General features: G+C 34.0%; 1 protein-coding gene across 1 annotated transcript in view; it reads left to right on the forward strand.

Annotated features, from left to right (window-relative positions):
- The window catches only part of LOC145285850 (flavin-containing monooxygenase 5-like), a 27,988-nt gene extending 12,933 nt beyond the window's left edge, over positions 1-15,055 (forward strand). The window contains exons 3-5 of the mRNA XM_080134290.1: positions 6,656-7,204; positions 11,940-12,105; positions 14,234-15,055. Of these exons, the coding sequence (XP_079990416.1) occupies positions 6,656-7,204; positions 11,940-12,105; positions 14,234-14,484 (966 nt within the window). The 3' untranslated portion in view covers positions 14,485-15,055. The remainder of the gene's footprint in view (positions 1-6,655; positions 7,205-11,939; positions 12,106-14,233) is intronic.
- The last annotated feature ends 4,171 nt before the right edge of the window (positions 15,056-19,226 follow it).

The following is a 19,226-nucleotide window of genomic DNA, read 5'->3' on the forward strand; positions in this document are numbered from 1 at the left end:
TAGTCCCTCAGGGGTCCATCCTGGTCCCAACTCTCTTCCTGATCTATATTAATGATCTTCCAAATCACATCCTTACATCATTCGTAGACATCTATGCTGATGACACTACTATCTATGGTAGCACATCTAAGACCGTAAATGACCAAGTTCTCTCTGATTCTCTCTCCTCTGATCTTGAGCAAGTGGTACAATGGGGAAAGAGGTGGCTTGTTACTTTTAATGTATCTAAAACCAAGCTTTTATCTTTACATCATCAATGCTCTGATCCCCATCTGGCATCAATTGAAATGAATGGCTCTCATCTCATCATATTTAAAGTTTGTTGGAACTTCAACATCTTTACCCTCAGAGAGCTGACAAAGGTTTAAGACTGGTCCGCTGTCAGAATATTGAGTCGCTGCTGACAGACGGGGGAGGGGTCAATTTTAGAGATGCCCTACCCAGTTTTGAAGGGGAAGACTTTTGTGTCTTTTCTTCCGCATGAAGGGTTCCAGGTCCAACAAAGATGGATCGTAGTGGCAGGTGTGTGAATGTTGGTATTTGTTTTTGGTGTGTTGTGGTGACTTGTTTGGAGTCTGGTGTGTGTGAAGTTAGTGTATGTGTTTTCGCTGTTTTGGGTGGTGTAGTTGGTTGTGTGTGTGCATGTGTTTTATTTGTTTGGGAGGGTGCATTTTCACAGGGAGCATGGACCACCTTATCTTCGCCTTCATTTTTAATTCTTTTCTTGTCTTTTTTGGTTGAGCCTGGGAGAGCAGGGCTTTTGATAATGTTCTCATCCTGGCAGAGCTCTCCATTTTTCTCTTTGTCCCCTGCTTGTTGAACACGTGGACATTTTATTGCTTTTCTGGCTACTTTTGTTCCGTTTGCGGTTACGGCTGTGTCTGCTACTGCTGCTGTTGCTTAAGTTCCTGCTGCATCTGCTTCTGTTGCAGTTGCTTTGATTGCTGCTGCTTTTGCGGATGTTCCTCTTGAGGCTGTGGTTTTGGCAGCTGTTGTTGCGAGTGTTGCTGTTGTTGTTGCTGCTTTGGTTGTTGAGCTGGTGTTGGAGCGGTGATGGAAGAGGTTGTGGGCTTCCATTCCCAGCCCAACACCGTGCTCCATTCCTCCTTCTTTGTTTCTTCCGCAATTTTGGATTTCTGGCAAGCTGGGGTTGGTGCCAAGGTTGTGGGAGTGGCAGCAGTTTGCTTGGTCTCTAGAGCTGTTTTGCGTGTTGGGACTACCTTTGGTGTTAGTTGGCTCAGAGTTGCCTATTTTGGGGCAACTCTTTGCCATGCGGCCCTGTTTTTGGCAGAACCAATAGTGCGGACGATAGCCCTCCACCACTACTGTTATGCTGGTGCCCTTGAAGGTCAGCACCACCGGTGTTGCCAGGAAGCCCTTTTCCTTCAGCTGCATGGCCACTGTGTAGAAGCTCAGGTGTAGACCAGTTTTTGACCCTACTGGGGTCACTTACTCCACCTTGCCAAACTGGCTGAAGAAAGCTTTCAGGAGTTCTGCAAGTATCTCTGGTGGTATATTGAATACCTGCACCCGACTCCTTCTCTTGTCCTGGTATTCAGGCATTAATTTGACTCTCCCACACTTGATGTCTTTGAGGGAGAGTCTCTCCACATCCTCTTTTGTGGGAAGGCATATAGTGCTAGAATGTTCAGTTTGTGGATGAGCCCTGCATGTCTTCCTTTGTCAGTCCCACGAGGTGGTTTTTGAGTATGTCTGAGGTGACTGCCCTCGATCGCCTTCCAACTGCCCGACACTCTGTTCCCTCGCTGTATTGCCTGTACTTATTGAGGTACAGGTCTCTGTACTTGTGACAGAACAGTTATTTTTCCACGGTCCTCATTTTCTTTTTCTGGGTGGTATGCCTTGTCATTTTTTGTTTGGCTCCTTCTTGCAGGGAGCTGCCTTCTTGGGAGCCACTGTCTTGTTCTGCGTGAGGGTGTCCGGGTGGTATATCCCTTTCTCTGGGGAAACAGCTGCTTCAGTGGTGGCCCCCAGGTTAGGGGTGTCCGTCTGCATTTCTCTCTGGGTGGTGGTGAACTCCATCTCCAATTCTTTGTTTGTTGACAGTACTAAACTTTGCCAAAATGAGCGACATGGAGACGGCATCTGAGGTGGGGAGCCGACTTTGGCGGCAAAAAGAAGTGGCGACAAAAGTGGCAAGAAGGGACGATAGTGGGGAGTTACTTGGAGGGGAGAGAGAAAGTGTGTCTGATCCTTCCTCGCAGGAAAGTTGTGGTTATCAGATCGGACCTCCCCTCGCGAGAGAAGAGCAGAGAAAGACAGACAAAGTGGATGTTGCGGACAGGACGCTAGCCCTACAAAAGAGAAAGAGATTGTCGGAGTGTTTCAGGCATGAGAATATGTCACCAAAACAGTTTGGATGATAGGTGCCTTGTGCAAAGAAAAAAGTATGTAGGAACAGATACTACACTGTGATCTTATTTATATAGTTTATTGCATGAAATTTACAAATTGAATTATAACACAAAAAATGAAAAATAACATACCAGAAACTTGGGCATGAAACCCATGAGAAATTTGGATGAGGGGATATGGATGAAGGGTCTTTCTAAAAGCTCTATAGGACTTTAAAGAATACTCTTAGCTTGCACCATTCACCATAATACCGCATTCACACCGTGGACTTAAACCTACTTAACAAATTCCCCATGTGTTTTTATAAAAATTATGTACATGCGTGTGTGTGTGTGTGTGTGTGTGTGCGCATTTTTTTTTTTTTTTTTTTTTTTTTTAATACAAAAACAGAAAAAAGTTCATTGGAAGAAGCGTTTGAATTTGATATTGTAAAAAGTTTTCATGTGGGGGTGGGGGAAGAGCTAAGAATCCACCCAAAAAGAAAAGATAAAAGTTAACAAAAGAATAAAAGATGTTTTTTTTCTATAGAAAGAAATACTTACAAAGGTAAACTTGTGGTCGAAAGTTGTTAATGATAATCGCATAACAATGCATGAATAATTCCATCTCTTTCATGATCGCTTTGCTAAGTTTCATTTTTTAAGGTATGGCGGCCTATTTCTGATTACCAGATTAATTTTTGTACAGCCAAGAAAAATGCGAATGACTATCAAAAATTCCCGTTAGACACAATGGAGTGAAAAAAACCCCAAAAAACAAATATTTAACAAATAACTGTAACCAAAGACAATAAAAGTTGATTTTCTACATAATTTGCTTATTTTATTGGCTCTGAAGTATTTAAACCGTTTTATTTACATTTTATAGTTGCTGCGAATAAGATCAGGTGAGATACAAGATTTAAAATGGCTGCCTGCAGTTTCAGGAAAGCAACAAAGTTTGTTTGGGTTAATATATAGGGGGAAAAGCAAACACTTATATATATTTGTAGATATATATATAACTTAATAACATTATCATGACAATAAGGGGGGTGATTACAATAAGTTAAAGGGGAATGAGGGAAGAAACCTCTCTAGGCCATGGCATTTCAAAGCTAAATGCTTCTGAGAAAAAAGTCAGCATTATACAAGTGTAAGGGTAAGTTAGACAACACTGATTTTACATACATTTAAGGTTAGACATGTGAAAGTTTAGGAGGAGAAGTAATGAAGGGGGAGGGCAGTGGAGTCACACAAGTAATTGCGAAAACAAAGGGAAAATAAGGAATAGAAAATGAAACGTAGGAGATAAGGATAGGGAGTAGAGATATAGGGAGCAGAAGAAATGGAGTTTGTAATCGAGGGGGAGTAGAAAATATAAGGGGTGAAACGATAAAGTCGTCACCCCCTACAGAAAACAGCACTACAGCTTTATTTTAAAACTTTTATTGAAAAAATAAAGTCAGGTAACTTCATTATGTAGTAAAGCTGACATCTATTCAATGTAGCCACCTTCAGCCTCAATCACCTTGTCAATACGGGTACAGAACTAAGACCATGGCTTTTCTATGAGTGCCGACAGGAGCTTGGTGAATACTTAGTGGATGGTGGTGATCAGGCTGGCTTTGGTGTTGTGGGAGGTCATGTTGGTGATGTTCTTGACGTATGACCAAACAAAGTAGTCCAGTGGGTTCAGATCGGGGGAAAAGGGGACAAACGAGAGAAGGTTACAAAGTCGTAGCACTCTTTTGAAGCCAAGCCTGGGTCTCTTTGGACTTGTGGACAGGCGCTGAGTCCTGCTATCACACCCAGGGTTTGTCAGCGGCCACCTGATTGCACCAGGGGATCATCACACTCTTCAGCTCATCCAGGTACACTTTGGTGTTGACTTTCAAGCCGACTTCGGAGATGTGAGGTGGCATGATGTGGCGCTGACTTGAAACTGCACCACAGACCATAACCGTAGCCGGAAACTTTGTTTACCCTGGACACGTCCCTGTTATTCGTGATAATCCAGCAATGCCTTTTGAGGGTGCTGGCAATGGTTCTGTTGCGCCAACCTGATAGGTCCTAAACTGTCATCTAGGCTTCAGCCTGTGTCCCATCGACGAAATGTTGCATTCCTCTGCCTGTTCTACAAATACTTTAATGGTGAATGTTCTGACGGACTATAAGCACTTGTACCTCCTCAACGTGACTACTCCCTCCCCCGACAAACTTGACAAGCAACTAAGTCCCACCCCTTTACAGTAGAGATGCCTAGGTGTAAGAAAGCCTTTTACTCCAATAGTTTCTTTCCCAGAACTGCAAGACTTTGGAACTCCCTTCCAGGATTCTGCTTTCCCAACTGTACTGATATGCAGAAGTTCAAGTACTTTCAACTCAACATTTATTTTTACACAAAGATTACAACGCAACGATATCGTGAATTCACTTGCATTACACTAAAATTAAAAAAAATAAATTCATTTAGAATTCGAGAAAAAAACATTCATTTAGAATTCAAGTGTGATGTGACTACTGAAACTAAACCAAAACAAATTTCCCTGAGGAATTGATATTTGACCTAATTCACTTTTTAGTTAATTCATCACGTTCTTTTTTTACTTTTTATTTATTTATTTATTTATTATTATTTTTTTTTTTTTGGCGCTTTCGCCTCAATGATTTGAGTTCGACCCCCCTCCTCCTTCAAACTTTTTTGGGATTTTTCAAACACATGGGCATGGGCACTGCCGGACCGTTCGTATTGCATCACATCACGTTCATTTTTTTTTTTTAAAACTGTGTTTTTTTTTTTTTTTTTTTTTTTTTTAACACATTTTTTTAATAATTTTACATATAATATTTAAACAGGGTTATGACTTCGCTTTGTTTTTAGTTTACCCCGCCCCCCCCCCCCAACCACACGCGCCTCTAAAAACCAGGTCAACGCTAGGCAATGCCGAGTAACTCCCCCCCCCCCACTAGTAAAAAATAAGGAATAGGAGTATTTCAGGCAGGGCATAGGATAATGGAGACTTTTGTTCTTCTCGGTGTTGTCCAGGAACAATAAAATTTTACTTATTAACACCATTTATCTGTGTACTTTGGTTTTAATTAGTAAAGTGAAGGCTTCCTTGATAACATTACACTATTATATCTTATAAGGCTTCCTATGATAATTATGTCTTATAAGGCTTCCTATGATAATTATGTCTTATAAGGCTTCCTATAATAATTATGTCTTATAAGGCTTCCTATAATAATTGTCTTATAAGACTTTCTATAATAATTATGTCTTTAAGAAGGCTCCTTTAATAACATTACAATATTATATCTTATCGGAAAATAAACTTTTGTCCTACTCAGTGACGTTGTTCAGAAGCAATAAAATTATCATTATTAACATTACTGTATTATATTTTAAGTAAGGGAGGTAGAAGAATCTGTTGTTCTATTTGCTTGTCTGGGAGCAATAAGTGTAAATTACAGTATTCATTTAAATCTGTTTGAAACTCCCTTCCGGGATTCTGCTTTCCCAACTGTACTGACATGCAGAAGTTCAAGTGTAATGTGTATTTATTTACTTTATATTTATTTCATATTCATTTGTTCTCTGTTCTACAAGTATTTTAATGGTGAATGCTCTGATGAACTGCAAGCACTTGTGCCCCACAACGTAAACACCCTTGACACACCCGACAAACAACTAAATCCCACCCCTACACAGTAGAGATCCCTAGATGTAAGAGAGCTTTCTACTCCAGTAGTTTCTTTCCCAGAACTGCTAGACTTTGGAATTCCACTCCAGGCCCCAACTGTACAGACATGCAGAAGTTCAAGTGTAACGTGAACTGACATCTTGCTGCCCAACTCCATGCATAGTACCCCAGTAGCTTATGTCCCTGATAGAGAAGGAGGAAAAGAATGTGAAAAAAAAAGTGACTTCTTTGCCATTGTGTCCATCACCAAACCAGAAGTGACGAAGGTTTAAATTAAGGCTAGTCAATCGAAAAGAGGGGATTACTTTAAAAAATATCGTTGAAAAAAGTGACCCCTCCTTGTAGAAAAGTGCCCAGTTGAGGGTAAAGGAATTAATGTTTTTAGCCAATTTTTCAATATTTGTCGTCCGAAGGGTTGAGCTTCAAAACGATACCAGTGAAAATCCGTCGCCTCTGTTGAAAGTTTTAGGCAGACAGGTGAGACTTATACTATAGATTTATTTATTTTATATTTGTTTTATTTATGTATTTATTTATTTTTTTTTTGATGACTCCAGATTATAATACAAACCTTGTGAATATATTTCATTTCAGGTTTATATGAGTACTCGGAGAGGGTCATGGATCATGAACCGTCTTTTTGAAAAGGGTTTTCCGCTTGACATGTCTTTGACAAAAAGATCCAGGAAAGCATTGGAAAGTTTGATGCCTTCACTTTGTGTATGGCACATGGAACGCCAATTGAATCAGCGTTTTGATCACGGCCTCTATGGGATCAGACCAAAGCATTCTGTGAGTTGTGAGTTTCCGACAGTGAATGATGACCTGCCCAACAAGATTATCTCGGGACGTGTTCGAATCAAACCAGACATCAAAGAGATCAGTGAAAAGGGTGTCTACTTTGTTGATGGAAGCTATGTGGATGCAGATGTGATTGTCTTAGCCACGGGCTATCAAACTAAGTTTCCATTCATCCCCAAATCTGTGTTTGATATCCAAAATAACAAAGTTCAATTTTATAAATATATGTTTCCACCTGACAATAAAAAGAACACACTAGCCGTCATTGGTCTTGTCCAACCACTGGCAGCTATCATGCCAGTATCAGAACTTCAATGTCGAGTCGCAACACGTGTTTTCAAGGTAAGATTTATTTTTAAAAATTGTTTATTTATTATGTTGGATATTAGACAAGTACACCCACTAGTGTATAAAATAGTAGAGAATAACTTAAAAGGAAAAGTCAACCAGATTAATGAACTCGAGGTGTGGATTGTTTAACTATGGAAATTAATAGAAGCAGACATGATGTCACATGGTTCAAAGAAAGAGTGTGAAAGAGAAAAGTTCATCCATTTGGGATCACACTGTGCATATACATATAAAATGAGAGCTGCTAATTAGTGATTTCAATTGTTCTTTTCCCTCTGTTACTGCCTCAGTGGTCAGTAATTTGCAAGAAAGATCAAGTTGAATAAATATTCACTATCTTCCGTCAGTCCTTGTTTTGAGTAAGTCACACCAGACTAGATGAATTCTTATCCTGGAATCAAGTAAGACTATTCATTTGGCTACAAGAGATTACAAGAAAGATATAACATGGTTTACTAGTCAATTAGAGAGAGGGAAATTTAATTTATTAATCTTTTTACTACCTTAAAGTTTGGTAAACGAGAACTGTAATGGAATATTTGAATATCTGTAACACACGCTGGGTGGGGTTATGTATGATCCTGTGTCACAGTACTATAAATGTAATCCAATATCTGTATGGCAGAATGTGCACATAGACAAGACAGTGTGTACTAACCCTAAGTCCCAGTGGCTACATCTTTAACTTTGTCTAGTAATGGGCCCTTCAAAATGTAACCAGACACCCACTGGTCACTGGAAATCACTGTTCTGATGATCAGAGCACACAAAACATGCACAGGCCTGAGTCTGTGTGGCAATAACTTTAACATGGTTGTCCGTCTATTGTCTGATGTAGACGAATTCTTCTACAGGAGCTCTGGTGACAGCTAATATGTGCTTCTCTCAGCTGCTGCTTCGGTGTCATGTTTCAGAGTAGATCTGGAATCCACTGGGTTACTCACAAATCAACAGGCAATCAATAATTAATGAAAACATTGGCGATTATTTTCTTACACACACACACACACACACACACACACACATGCACACACACACACACACACACACGCAGGTGTTCGGCAGGCTAAAGTACAGAGTGATGAGTACAGACCTGTCTAAATTGACATCATTGGAGATGAATAGTTCAAGTAGTTGACCTCACAGCTGTGGGGGTTAAACACCTGCATGAAAGAAGAAAGTCAGAGTGTGACATTAGCCATGAGCACATCTCTGTGCTGAATCGCTGAAATCCAACCACCTCCTGCTTCTCACCTCCTGTCTACTGACTGAAGGGCGAAACACAAAACAAGAAATAAAAGAATATTTTATAAAATAAAATATGCATCAAGTGCACCTGAAAGCCAAATTACGATGCAATATCACTAAAATAAACAAATATTTTACTTGTTTAAAATTTATAATTTAAATATATTTCGGAGAAAAACTCCATCCTCAGTATTTTGTTTGTTTGTTTTTTTTTCTTCTTTTTTTGCCATGTCTTAAAGTTGTAGAAAGAAAGTCAGTGAAACAAACATGACAATTCCGACCTTTCTCTGTTTTCTTAAACTTTGTTATCGTTGTTAACTAGCAAAGTAAAACAAAGCTTATTTTAAATTCTTTTTCAACATAAGAAATGTAACCGATTTGGCAGCAACTCTTGTTGATATCTGCTAGGGACATCTAACACCTGTCATTCTTATCTGATATTGAGAGATTTTACTTTTCTAATATACAGGAATTTGACACATCTGGAATTCTTAACAAATGGCAACCACACCTGACTCACCATGGTCGTCTAGCAAGGTAGCTTATTGTCGTAAAGTTGTAGAAAGAAAGTCAGTAGTAAAGATCGGCGCATTGTCTCTCAGTGGTTGTATTTTGAATGCTTGGAACAGTGCATTGGCTTTGCAAGATTAACAGAACTCACACCCCTTACGTTAGAATATTTTATGTTTTTCTAACAAATGATTTTCTTGTTGCGAGTTCTTTCTTCTTGGCTGACGAGAAACTACTATTTGTTCAATTAATTTTCTCTTACTTAAGAATTTCAAGATTGACTCACAGATTCTTTTGGTTAGGAAATCAGGACTGCTGCATCCCTCAGCCGGTAAACAGGAAAAAATTCCTTTTCTTTTGTGGCTTCTAGTTTTATCAAAAACACTATGTTCCTGTAGGCTATATGAGATTATTCTCTCTTCCTTTCCTCTTTTTTCTCCTTTTACGTCTTTCTTTCAAAGTCCTTCCCTACCTCTCTCTTAAGAATTCTATTATCAAACTATGCCAGAGTTCCATCTCTCTTCCTCGCGGTCCTGGATATTACCTAAAACTATATCCGATGGTGAGGCCTCACCTTGCAGGCCTTGGGGAGTTTGGAGCCACCCTTTAATTGCCATTGCTCCCAGGTCCACTCTGACCCGGAGTGGTAGTACCTGTTAGGGTCCCAACTATGGGTTAAATAGAATCTAACTTAAAAAAATATACTCCATTCAAAATCGTTCCTCAAAATAACTAGATTTTGCTTTAAATAACCTGAAGAAGGTTGATATGCCGTAAAACAAAAACAACGAACCAACTCTTCCTCGCCCCAATCCAGTGAAACAAAGATGACAATTCCGACCTTTCTCTATTTTCTTAAACTTTGTTATCGTTGTTAACTAACAAATTAAAACAAAGCTTATCTTAAATTCTTTTTCAACATATAAGAAATGTAACCGATTTGGCAGCAACACTTGTTGATATCTGCTAGGGACATCTAAAACCTGTCATTCTCATTTGATATTGAGAAATTTTACTTTTCTAATATACAGGAATTTGACACATCTGGAATTCTTAACAAATGGCAACCACACCTGACTCACCATGGTCGTCTAGCAAGGTAGCTTATTGTCGTACAGCATCAGAAACAATGTTACATATCTATGTATGTATAGATCAAGTGTTAGTCCCAAAAAGGGGCTTCTTGATTTCTGAGAACTGCAATATAAGTAAACTGAAACAAAAAGAGGAAATATATACATAACAGTTGTTTTATTGTATTTTCTTTCTGTTTTGTTTTTAACATTGTTTTACCAAGAGTTAAAAAAAACAAAGAAACAATTTATTGTAACAATTTTCATTCAGCATCTTCAGCTGTTTACAGAAACCAAGTTCAACTGTGAACATGACCAAACATATTACCAGCCGAAAATGTGTTGTAGTGCTGGTCATAGCCACATTTATTATATTTCGGTGATACTACATCTTTTGAAAGTGCCAAGAACAGCACTAACAATAAATATATAGTTGAATTGATGAATAAAAAAGAAATAAAATAATTTAGTCACCAGTTAGCAAGGATTTTTAGAATAAAATAAAACATAAATTAACGAACTAAATATGTTTATATCAACATGTTGCTTATTGTAACAGCACAAAGCTGGATACTCCACTAGACTAGATGAATTTTTTTTTTTTTTACATGGAGTTCACCACTTATCAAGGTCCAATGGCCACTCGTGGATAAGGGTTATTGTGTGTACAGTAATCAAAGGGATAGTATAGCAATAGTATTGGAGAATTGGTAAGGTGTCATTACTTAAATTCAGTAAAACCATTTATTGGCATCTTTCAGTAGTTTACAGAAACCCGGTTCATCTATAAGCATGTCCAACCAAATGACAGGCCGAAAATGTGTTGTAGTGTTAATCTTGTCTACATGTTGTGTATTTTGGTGATACTACGTCATTGGAAAATTTAAAGAAAAGCACTAACAATTATTAAATATGTAGTTGGATTGACGAATAAAAAGAGGAATAAAAAACATGAATGGATCACTAGTCTGCAAGTTCTAACTCAACAGTGGGATTTTGGGGATAAGACATGAATTAACAAACAAAATGTTTAGATATCAACGATTTTACAAAAATGTAAAATATAGTTTGAAAAGACTAAAGTTTGTTGAGAAATTTTAAAGTAAAAATTTCTTGAATAAGAAGTAGACAAAAGTTTGTTTTCAAGCTTCGTTGTAGGCATGTATGGGAGTGTATGGGTGGGGGAGTTTACCTCCTGGGTGGCATGTGTTCACTGGGGATCGAACATCAGGCTTAAATGGATTTCAGACTTTCTCATTCCAGTCTTCTGGGATATGCATTTGGAGAATCAAGGCTGATGCCACAGTGTCCATGAAGAACTCTTTAGGCCACTGATTTACAGACTTGTAGAAGTTCACACTGGATTATTACATTTGTGCATATGTGTTACTTTTTTTTAGGTTTGAAAATATTTCCATTGGTTGAACATTTTTTGATTTAACATCTTCATGTTAAAAGTTGTCATCTTTAGAAAGTGATAAAGAGGACATATTGAAATAGACTATAGAAAGAGGGTAAACAATAAAACCATTTGTGTTTTAGCATTCATCTGAATCGCATCTCGATGTAAAAATTTGACGATAAAAGAAGTGAAAAAAAGGAAAGAAGAAAAAGAACAAAGAAAGAAAAAGAGTAACTTATGGTCATTCATTTCAATTTCTAATCTAACACAGTGTCACCCATAAGTAACACCTAAAATCATAATCTTTATTACAAAACTGTTTTTCTTTTTTTGTTTTTGTTAATTTGTTTAAATATTGAAAATTTTGCTGTAAATAAAAAAAAAATCTCTCACTGACAACATATCTATTTAAAAAATTAATTGAAATATAAAATCAGCAAGTTGATTAATGCATTAAATTCATTATATTTAAAAGTGAAATTGTTCGTTTCAGGGGGACATAACTCTGCCGTCTGCTGATAAAATGTGGCAGGAAATCAAAATGAAGGAAGAAATATTAACAAAATCACTTGTCAATAGCCCACGGTACACCATCCAAGTTGATTTCATCAAATTCATGGATGAATTGGCAGAATTGTGTGGCTGTAAACCAAATCTTTGTATGTGGATTTCTTGAGTTTTCTTTGTATTCTTGATTCCTTGTTCCTGTCTGTTGTTTTCTTTATTACAAAAAAACTTTTGATCTTAAGTTCATTAGCATTTTCACAATTTTGTCTCAGATTTCACATTAATTATATTGTGTCCTAAATTTTGTTATAATTATCTAAGTGTCTTAAATATCATTGCCAATTTATTTACAAGTTATAAAAGCATTTCATCCAAGGCATGAAGATTGTTAAACAAAATGTTTTTACTGTAGGCTTTAAAAATAAAGGTACAAGATTCAATTTGAAATTTATTTATCTTCAAAGTGCACTTTTATAAATTTTACAAAGTAAGGTATAAAAATTTAATTTAAATTGAATCAAAAAAATTACCTTGGATTTATTTTATGTAATGTACATTCTGTTGCACTTTTAAAAAAAAATCATTGAAAATTTTATATCTATATCATTAATTGCTAGATGAAAGATAATGTTTTTAAATTGCAACAAAATGTACATTACATAAAATAAATCCAAGGTAATCATAAAATGCCCATTTTCGTAAGTCCTTTTCAAGGCCTCTCCCCGATTCTTTAAAAGTTTGATATCACTGATCTGAGGAATTTCGTTATGAATTTAGAAATCAATCAGGAGAGGTATGCCACTTACCGTTTATTGAGGTACAAAATAAATTCCAGTTTTTGGTTTTTAAAAAAATATGACTTAGTGAGTATTGAACATTCTTTTAAATATTTTTGTACCTTAACTCGTCAGGAAGGCGATCAGTTTACTCTTTTTATGCATTAAAATTATAATTGTATGTTGTTCTCTTTTTATGTAATAGCAGTTTTTAATTGCCCTATCTGAAAAAATAGTCTTCATCTTAGCTAAAGTCAACAATTTGACTGTTTCACTGGCAGTATTATCAGTATCACCCTTCAGCAGCAGTTGTTTAAAAACTAGATATTCTTATAGGCTTATTTTGAAAGAAAAAAGGAAAAACATTATTTTATTAAAATTAAAGTTAATGCAGTTTATGGTTATTTTATAAAATTGTGGCTCCCATAAGAAATACTGACTTTAAAAAATATTGACATTCAAATATACTCGACTTTCAAACTTTAATTCTAGCAAGAAATGACTTTTGTAAGTTTTTTTTTTTTTTAGGACTCCTTTCCTATGATTCAAAAGTTTGTTACCACACCTGTATGAGGAATTTCGTCATGAAATTTGCAAACCAATTAGAAGAAACATATCTTTTAATCTTTGTGAAATAATTCATTAAGACTTCAATTTAATGATAACAAACCTTTTTTCCAAATCAATATATCACACCCATCATTATTTATTATTATTATAAAAAACACACATTTCTTCAATAAATAATAACAAATCCTAGTTAATAAAAGAAATGCTATTTTTTTAAAACTAATATGTAGATGTTTCCTCATATATTCTACTGGCTTGATAGACCAAGAGCAGGCTCAAGATGTTTCCACAAATAGTAGTGATAGTGAGACGTTCATGAAGCTAAGTCAGTTCACAATGGCTTCCAGTATAGCATGTTATTAACAGACCTTTTGAGAAAGTAGTGCATAGTGGGGCTTATCACTCCGCTCGTCTCCATGGAGATCAGTTGCAACACAAATATATCAAAAAGATTTGAGCCCACATAACTTGTTTTCAAAACTGAATCCTAGAACAATTTATTTTTTCCGAGATACATCTATTTTTGTTTTCTTGTTAACTCTTTATTTAAGTCTGTTTTTAAATTAAAATTTTAAAACTTTCCCACGTAATGGAAATGATAAACAAAGCAGTTCTCCACTACAGCACTTGACGCAACAGTTATTTAATTTCTAGTTGAACGTTTCCTTCTTTTTCTCTTTTTTATTTTAACCAACGCATTTCAGGTGAAATGATTATTAAGTGCATTGCGAAATTAGTATAAATTCCAAAAATGATGCAAAATGATTCAGTACAGAAATAATTACAAGCAAAACTAGAATTTATCGAATTTCTAATCAACCTTTTCTTTCTTTATCTATTTTTTTCTTCTTTTTAACTTTTTTTTCTATTTTTGTTTTCTCGTTTTGATCTCTTCCAAATTCTGTTTCATCTTTTTCTTCTTTTCTCTGAACAGGGAAAATGTTGCTGATTGATCCCTATCTGGCTTTGTTTTGCTTCTTCGATTCTTGCACACCATACCAATACAGATTGGTCGGCCATGGCAAGTGGAGTGGCGCCAAGGATGCATTGTATAACCAATGGAATCGAACATTTTCTGGTCTGAATTCATCTTTTAAACCAACTTCAAATACTGCAGCTTCCAATTTTCTTGTGGTGGCCATCTTATTTGTTGTGGCAGCTTTTCTGCTGAAATTGATGTTTTAATTCAAAGATTGAAGAATTTTTTTTTGTTATTCATTATAATTTGTCCTCTATATTTTCTGCACTTTTGAAATGTATTTTTACTCTTAGCACTTCTCAAGAACAACAACAAGAATTCTGCTGTTTTTAAATCCATAAAGATTGAAGAAATTTTATTATCTATATTCATATAAAGTTGAGTTTTTCATCACGCTTAGATTGATAGGAAAAGCTTATGTTTTCAATTTAAAAATTATTAAAATGAACTTTTTAATATACTCAGTCATGATTATACGAGAGACTAACTAAAGGTTAACTAATTTGCATATTCCTTTTAAAACAAACTTTCATTAATTATTCATTTTCTATGGTTTCTTATTGGATGATTTTCTATTTATGCATAGTTCCGACATTGTGCATAATTGTGTAGCATTTAGCATAAAAAGTTATAGCACATATATATAAAAGTGACCTTGTTTGTGTGTTTATGCCGAACGGTCTCTATCAATCTCCTTTCTCAATTTTTGATCTACAGACTTGAAACTTGATATATAAAGGCATTTGAAGCTGTGGAACAAATTCGATTTGGGTTTTAGTTGGTAAAAAAAGCTGTTAAAGGGTAAAAATTAAAAACTAATTGAACTTTGCAGAAGTAAGTTGACTAAACCTGTTACTTTTGCGTATGTACAAATATACAGGTATAGGTTCAGGTTGCTTAATTTTTACTATTTTCTTATTAATCTGTCGATAGTTAAAATGGTAACAACTAAGGCTAGAATGCTAAATGTTTTAGTTTCGATTCTAATTGATAGTACCTAAGCAATATATTTAAAAAATTATACATCATTACTATATATTGGGTACAATATAATAACCAATAGAGTATTGGCTCTAATAATCTGCATGTATTAAAATATATTTAAGCATATTATACAACTAGGAAACATTGGGTAGTCTACTTCTTGATTATAATTTGTCCTCTATATTTTCTGTGCTTTAGAAATGTATTTTGACTTAACAGTTATCAAAGGCAACAAGGAATTCTGCTGTTTTTTAATTGAGACAGAACTTTTTTAATGATTATTCATATAATATTCATTCTATATTTTCAATGTAATGTTAGCAATTGTCCAAAAATTCTGCTCGTTTTTAACGGAGAAAGAATTTTTTAATGATTATTTATAATATTCATTCTATATTTTCTATAAAATGTATGAAATGTAAGCAATTCTCAAAGAATTCTGCTGTTTTTTAATCGAGAAAGAATTTTTTTATGATTATTCATATAATATTAATTCTATATTTTCTATAAAATGTAAGCAATTCTCAAAGAATTCTGCTGTTTTTTAATCGAGAAAGAATTTTTTTATGATTATTCATATAATATTAATTCTATATTTTCTATAAAATGTAAGCAATTCTCAAAGAATTCTGCTGTTTTTTAATCAAGAAAGAATTTTTTTAATGATTATTCATATAATATTCATTCTATATTTTGTATGAAATGTAAGCAATTCTCAAAGAATTCTGCTGTTTTTTAATCGAGAAAGATTTCTTTTATGATTATTCATATAATATTCATTCTATATTTTCCATAAAATTCATGAAATGTAAGCAATTCTCAAAGAATTATGCTGTTTTTAATCGCAAAAGAACTTTTTTTAATGATTATTCATATAATATTCATTCTATATATTTGTATAAATTCATGAAATGTAAGCAATTCTCAAAGAATTCTGCTGTTTTTAATCATGAAAGAACTTTGTTAATGATTATTCATATAGTATTCATTCTATATTTTCTATAAAATGTATGAAATGTTAGAATTCTGCTGTTTTTTAATCGAAAGAATTTTTTTAATGATTATTCATGTAATATTCATTCCATATTTTCTATAAAATTCATGAAATGTTAACAATTCTAAAAAAACACTGCTGTTTTTAATTGAGAAAGAATTTTTTTTATGATTATTCATATAATATTCATTCTATATTTTTTATAACATGAAATGTTTGCGATTGTCAAAATATTCTGCTCGGTTTTTAATCGAGAAAGAAGTTTTTTAATGATTATTCATATAATATTCATTCTATATTTTCTATGAAATGTGAGCAATTCTCAAAGAATTCTGCTGTTTTTTAACCGAGAAAGAATTTTTTTATGACTATTCATATAATATTCATTCTATATTTTGTATAAAATTCATGAAATGTAAGCAATTCTAAAAGAATTCTGCTGTTTTAATTGCGAAAGAACTTTTTTTTTAATGATTATTCATATAAGATTCAGTCTATATTTTCTATAAAATGTATAAAATGTAAGCAATTCTCAAAAAATACTGCTGTTTTTAATTGGGAAAGAATTTTTGTTATGATTATTCATATAGTATTCATTCTATATTTTGTATAACATTTATGAAATGTTAGCAATTGTCAAAAAATTCTGCTCCTTTTTAATTGAGACAAGTTTTTTAATGATTATTCATATAATATTCATTCTATATTTTCTATAAAATGTATGAAATGTTAGCAATTCAAAAAGATACTGCTGTTTTTAATTGAGAAAGAATTTTTGTTATGATTATTCATATAATATTCATTCTATATTTTGTATAACATTTATGAAATGTTAGCAATTGTCAAACAATTCTGCTCCTTTTTAATCGAGACAAGTTTTTTAATGATTATTCATATAATATTCATTCTATATTTTCTATAAAATGTATGAAATGTTAGCAATTCAAAAAGATACTGCTGTTTTTAATTGAGAAAGAATTTTTTTCTGATTATTCATATAATATTCATTCTATATTTTCTATAACATTTATGAAATGTTAGCAATTGTCAAAAAATTCTGCTCCTTTTTAATCGAGACAAGTTTTTTAATGATTATTCATATAATATTCATTCTATATTTTGTATAAAATTCATTAAATGTTAGCAAAAGCTTCCTATGGATACAGATTCTCTTCTTTTTGGTTGAAATTCATTTTTTTTTCTTTTTTATTATAAGAAAAAATTGATTTCTGTCAAATCCCTTACCTCCTTATCTTTTTGTTGCTGGATTTTATTTCTCTTTATATTTTCATGTTTTTTTTTTTTTTTTTTTTTGTATCCTTTTCCCTTTTCTAACAGTTTTCCCTGAAAAGGCAGCGTCTTACAACGATTCATAATGCGGGTTATAAAATATGTCTTGTTTCATAAAAAAAACATGATTACTCCCCTTCTCCCCGAACTCTTATGCACACTCAATGTTTTACTCTCAACTTTGAATTTTTAATTGAAACTGATTGAAGTTTTTTTTTTTTATTTACACTACACTCTGCATACACATGTATTCAGAGGCAGAGGGATTAATCTCAGCTTCAACTTTTTTTCCGTTACAATTTAGTAAATGTAAAGCAAGTTTTTCTTTTTAATTATATGACAGATATATTTTAATCTATTTTTATAATTTTTTATTCCAAAAAGCTGCTGATTTTGATAAAAATATATTTTCATCTACTTTTATAGTACAGTATAACTCCTATAATTTGAACATCCGCTTCGTTCAAGTTAGAGGATGCTGTTCAAGTTTTGTGATAAAAAATGTGCTGCAGTTAACTTTAATTTTCTAAGAATTAAGAAATAGTAAATGAAAGTCATTGCTATATGATACTTCAAGTATATATTAAGTTGAGTTTACGATATATTGCAAGTAAGAATTTTTAAATATTATTACCAGGAACAAAAACCTTGTAAAACGTTGATAGGTTCATAAGAATAGTGGTTGATGGGTAGAAATCAAAAGCTCACAACTCAACTTTTATCTCTAACAAAAAAATAATCTATTAAATAAAGGAAAGATATCTGTTAGTGTGTATGTATGTATGTATGTATGTATGTTTTTTTTTTTTTTTTTTTTTTTTTTTAATTTTCTTCCTTTAAAGATTGTAATGCTGGGTATGGAGCAGCCAAACCAGCTGCCAACATTGCCCCGCTTTTTATTGAAACTAACCGAGAGCTCTTTTAAGTATCCTCGTTGTTCCCTTAAGTGCAATTATCTGGATCTCTTTTGCACTTGGTTCACCAGGAATATTAGTTAGGTAGGACTTCAGGTTCTTCTTCATAAGCCCTGTAGCACCTATAATAACTGGTATGATTGGTATCTCTCTAAGATTCCAGTTTCTTTTCATAACATACATCAGACCTTGATATTTGGTCTGTTTCTTCATTTCAGCTCTATTCAGATTTCCATCATTAGGAACACTCACTTCAACCAAGGTTGCAACTCTCTCAGACTTATTCCATGTAACTATGTCAGGTTTCACAGCAGCATTTTCAAGGGAGGTGACTGTAGAGATTACATGGTCGTAATGTATAGTATATAAATCATTTCCAACTGTTCTTTCAAGTTGATATTCCCAGGACTTGCTGCTACACTGGATGTTTAATTTTTTACAGATGGTCCAGTGGAGGCATTTACATACTACATCATGTCTCGCTGTATAGTAGCCATCCCCTAAAAGAACCTTGCAACTTGATATCAGATGACCAACACTTTCCAGTTTTGTATGGCAGAACCTGCATTTGTGGTCATTACTGATACCTGCCATCTTCTTGAATGTTTGTGTGCTTGTATGTCTCGCTAAAATCTCAAATCTGATAATGATTCTGATATTCAGATGCATAATATGTGAAATTTAGTACAAAATATTCATTTTTCTACCTTAACAACCACAGAATCTGATGCGGGGGGGGGGATCATGCAAAATCGTTTCTTTCTAA

Source organism: Euprymna scolopes, chromosome 10 (genome assembly GCF_053919585.1).
Source record: "Euprymna scolopes isolate OS-2025 chromosome 10, ASM5391958v1, whole genome shotgun sequence".
Lineage (NCBI taxonomy): Eukaryota > Metazoa > Mollusca > Cephalopoda > Sepiida > Sepiolidae > Euprymna > Euprymna scolopes.